Genomic DNA, 4,561 nt, shown 5'->3' with positions numbered 1-4,561 from the left:
CTGACAAATTCATGCCATACAGAGAACATGCTCCCACTTGTATTCTTTCACGAAATTCAATATATGATGATCCAGAATGGCTGAAGACACCAATTGGTTTCTGGAATGTTCTGTGCTTCCGTGGAGTTTTCTTTGGCTCAGAGTTTGCTCATGACAATGGACGTCATTTTGAGGATCTGGATCAGTGGAAAGCATTTAGCAAAGGCCACCCACAAAGCTATTTTGTTGTTAAGACTGCCTATGGGTCTTTTCAAGGAGATCGAAGCATCGATCGGGTTGAAGAATACTGGGAAAAAAGGGATCTATGGGAGCTGCTGATGAATAAGAAGGATTTGACTATTTTTGATGTTTATGACTTCCTGCTCCAGTCATCCACTGGTGGTGGAAGGTCAACATCAAGTCGAAAGAGGGGATTTTGGCAGTCAGCAAAAGGCAACAACAAATCCACTTCAAAGAAGGTCTTTGTCAACATAGGCTCACTAACAGCCATTCTTATCATAGGAGATCTCATCTATGCGGACATACTTCCCATGCCTTCTGCTCTTGACTGGGGTAAACTCATTGAAAAGGTGGGGAAGGGCACGTTGGATGCTATGATCATGCTTGGGCTGATTGATGAGGACACGACGGTGCCGCAAGCATTTGCTGATCTTGATGCCTTTGTCAATCGCGAGCTTACTTCTGAAGAAAAGTCTGCCATGACATATGATGTCTTGACTGGGGAGCATAGTCTTTGTAAGTATAAACAGTTATACTCTAAGAGAAATGCAAAGTAGCTAGTTATTACCTTGTACTTCCTACAGTTTAGAGTCTCATTGATATAACTTGTGTAAGAGGGCCATTGCAAGCATGGCAGATACAAGTCCTTTTTATATTCAGGAAGCCACAATGCAGCACCACAGCATTCACATTTTTGATTATTTAGGAAACTGGTCATGTGACCACCTCCTGAAAGCCCATCAGATCTATACCCATTATATATATATATTATTGCTATTTTATATTGGACAAATTGTATGTTTCCATGTATATAAAATACTGGACCTTACAGAGAGTCCCTACCTTGAAAGCGACAATAAGTACTATGCTCCATTTTTCACTAAATTTTTCCAGTCCTTTATAGCTATTATTATGTATGGAATTTTCTTCTAGACCCTGAACATGCTCCCCAGTATTGCACAAACAGTGAGCATCTTCCTTCAATTTCTTTCTGATTTTTCTACTATTATATTGCCATTTTTTGATTCAAAAAGTGCACATTACCTCAGTTGAAAATATGCCATGTACTCTGAAAATGGTCCCCAACATTGTCATCACATGCATATTGTCCCCCATTTGTTCCTGATTTGTCTTCTGTTTTTATCGCTATTTTTCCTTTCAAAAATGTTTGACAACATCATCAAACCATCAAATCTTATGGGAAGAAAGGCAAGATTCAGTGTTAGAAGTACTGAAAAAATCCTTGAGATCAGAGAGTAACAAACTAGTGTCTTTATAAACTCAGAGGACTCATAACATCCTTGCTAACAATGAGCACCATATTCCAACTTTCTTAGATTTTCGTGTTATTTTCTGGCAATTGTTGAATAAATTTCCATAAGGAAATGCACCTGGGACCCTTGAAACAGTCCTAACATCAACATCAACAGTTAGCACCATTCTTCAATTGTTTTCCATTTTTTCTGCCATTTAATTGCTATTTTTCAGTTGGAGAAATGCTGAGTGCCATATATGGAAATTTACCAGAGACCCTGAGAGTGTTTTCAAATGTTGTCACCAACAGCGAGCACCATCAGCCATTTTCTTCTAATTTCTGTTCCAATTTATTGCTACTTCTTCATTTGAAAAAGCTTGCACTAGCTTGATTTTGTGCAAACATATATCTATTTGTGCACATAGATTTTATTACATAATATACATAAAAACAAACTGTATTTTTCTTGGTGTTTTATTTCATTTATTTTAGATTTTATATTGGTGAGCTTCAGATTCTTCTTTGAAAAAGTATGTTTATTTGGACTTTGACCTTATTACATAATATATCTCAATGCATTGTATACAGGTATGATCCCTGAAATTTTACATTTTTTCTGCATTTTATTTCATCTGAATTGGACTTGATTTGGTAAAGTTACACATTTTTCTTTAGGCAACACTTGAAACTCAAGAAGCAATGATGCATGAACATTTCCTGATCACTTGATGGGGGACAGTTTCGTGTGTCATAGTAGATCTCAGATCAGTTACCATTTTCGGTAATAAATACACATTCATGTATAACTCAGCGAGTTTTGATCCAAATAACATGATTTCTTTTGTGATGGGTACTCCTCATTTCCGTGGTCATGGTGATGTTACGTTCCTGGTAAACAAACACAAATAAACAGTTGCAAAAACGAAATAGATGATAACTTTTACATCTGATCAATGCTGATACTTAAAAGACTATTGATATACAGGTTAAACAGTAACAAATATTCACAAATAAGTGGGAGTCATTTCAATGTTGATTTTGGGATGTTATAGGGTGCACAGAATCTCTAATTGAGCTATAGCATGTATTTCTGAAGTAGATGACATGATCTATTTCCTTTTTAAACAATCTTTGCCACAATATACAAATGCAGGGGGGCAGATCTCAGGGAGTAAGTTTTAGATCTCATCTCTCATCTCTTGTCCTCTTGGCATCACAGATTCCGATGACACATGAAACTTCCCCCCATCAAATGATCAGGAAATGTTCGTGCATCATAGAATCTTGAACATTTGTACTGAGGCTGTGCAACTTCGGTAGTATTCATCATAGATTCTGATGACGCACGAAACTTCCCCCCATCAAATGATCAGGAAATGTTCGCGTGTCATCAAATCTAGCTCTTCAAGTTCAACTTCCCATGCCACCTTCTCTTTGCCACAGCACCCTCTCTTTGTGGTGCACTCTGGTGTTTTGCTGAGCACTCTTCATCTTGGCCAGTCCAAACGATTTGTGCAACATATCTACTGCATATCTGTCTCCTTTACACACTCATCATTGTCTTGGCCAATCCAAACGATTCAAGTGCCATGTATTTACCACAATTGTCTCATTGAGCAATATGCCAGCTTCACCATGCCATCTCTATGCACCTGTTGTTGTCTTGGCCAGTCCAAACACTTCGACCATGTTCGTCTTGTGGAGTAATTCACTGGGTTCTCCAATCCCACCATTTCCTCTTCATTGGACGCACACTAAGCACCAAGATCCAAGCACATGGATTCAATTACCATCAACTGTGCTGCAGGGGTGCCACCATTGAACAGACTGGTGTTAAAGGTGTGAAGGGTACCCACTGCTATTCTACTACTTGCACACATCTAGTAGTATCAAAACAAGTCTACACTGAAGGGAATCAAGCCACAGGAAGGTCTTGGCAGAGTTTAGCATAAGTTCAAAAGACACGAAATTACAAACAGACATACCTCCACAAAGGGTCAATGGATTCATAAACAGTTTGTTGGAGCGTTTTCAAGATGTGAAGTAGTGTCCAAATGAGTCTATGTTGAAGGAAATTGAGCCACAGGAAGGTCTTGGGCAGAGTTCACCATAAGGGCAAAAACATGAAAATACAAACTGACATACCTCCACGAAGGGATGATGGATTCGTAAATGGTTTGTTGGAGCGTCTTCGGGACGTGTAGTAGTATCAAAAAGAGTCTACATTGAGGGAGATCGAGACACAGGAAGGTCTTGGGCAGAGTTTAGCAGAAGTGCGAAAGCACGAAAGTACAAATAGACGTACCTCCACGAAGAGTTGACGGATTCATAAACGGTTTGTCGGAGCGTTTTCGGGACGTAAGGTAGTATCCAAACGAGTCTACGTTGAAGGAAATCGAGACACAGAAGGTCTTGGGCAGAGTTTAGCAGAAGTGCGAAAGCACGAAAGTACAAATAGACGTACCTCCACGAAGAGTTGACGGATTCATAAACGGTTTGTCGGAGCGTTTTCGGGACGTAAGCAGTATCCAAACGAGTCTACGTTGAGGCGAATCGAGACACAGAAGGTCTTGGGCAGAGTTTAGCAGAAGTGCAAAAACACGAAAGTACAAACGGCGTTGCCCGAAAATGACTTACTTTCCTTGCAGGCTACCTTGCATTTTGAAGGTAGCCCGCAAGGGAAGTACGTCATTTTCGGAAATTTCTGTGACTCAACTTGTGAGTTGTTCCTTTTGATGCGGAATATTCACCATTATGCTCACAACTTCTCAGTACCTTCCTGCAGTCCATTTCACTTGAGCATTGACTTGATTCAATACCTACGCATTCCACAAACAAGCTCCACAAAACTGTTTACAAAACAGTCAACTTCCCATGGAGGTAAGTAGGTTTGTATTTTCGCTTCTTTGCCTTATGCTCACCAATTGTTCAGTACCTTCCTGTGGTCCGTTTCACATGAGCATGGACTTGATTCGATACCTACACATTCCACGAACAAGCTCCATGAAACCGTTTACAAAACGGTNCAACCTCCCATCAAGGTAAGTAGGTTTGTATTTCTGCTTTTTTGCCTTATTTATGCTCACC

At 39.8% G+C, this 4,561-nt stretch overlaps 1 protein-coding gene across 1 annotated transcript; it reads right to left on the bottom strand.

Moving 5' to 3' along the window:
- Positions 1–3,534: 3,534 nt before the first annotated feature.
- LACBIDRAFT_335837 (uncharacterized protein) lies at positions 3,535–4,166 on the bottom strand (the record flags this gene model as incomplete). The annotated part of the gene is made up of 5 exons (XM_001890737.1): positions 3,535–3,566; positions 3,620–3,663; positions 3,780–3,885; positions 3,939–4,043; positions 4,112–4,166. The coding sequence occupies 5 exons, from the start codon at positions 4,164–4,166 to the stop codon at positions 3,535–3,537; spliced, it is 342 nt and encodes a 113-aa protein (XP_001890772.1).
- Positions 4,167–4,561: the final 395 nt, after the last annotated feature.

Source organism: Laccaria bicolor, genomic scaffold (assembly GCF_000143565.1).
Source record: "Laccaria bicolor S238N-H82 LACBIscaffold_160 genomic scaffold, whole genome shotgun sequence".
NCBI classification, from domain to species: domain Eukaryota; kingdom Fungi; phylum Basidiomycota; class Agaricomycetes; order Agaricales; family Hydnangiaceae; genus Laccaria; species Laccaria bicolor.
The sequence above is the reverse complement of the archived record's forward strand: the minus strand, read 5'-3'. Positions and strand labels throughout refer to the sequence as shown.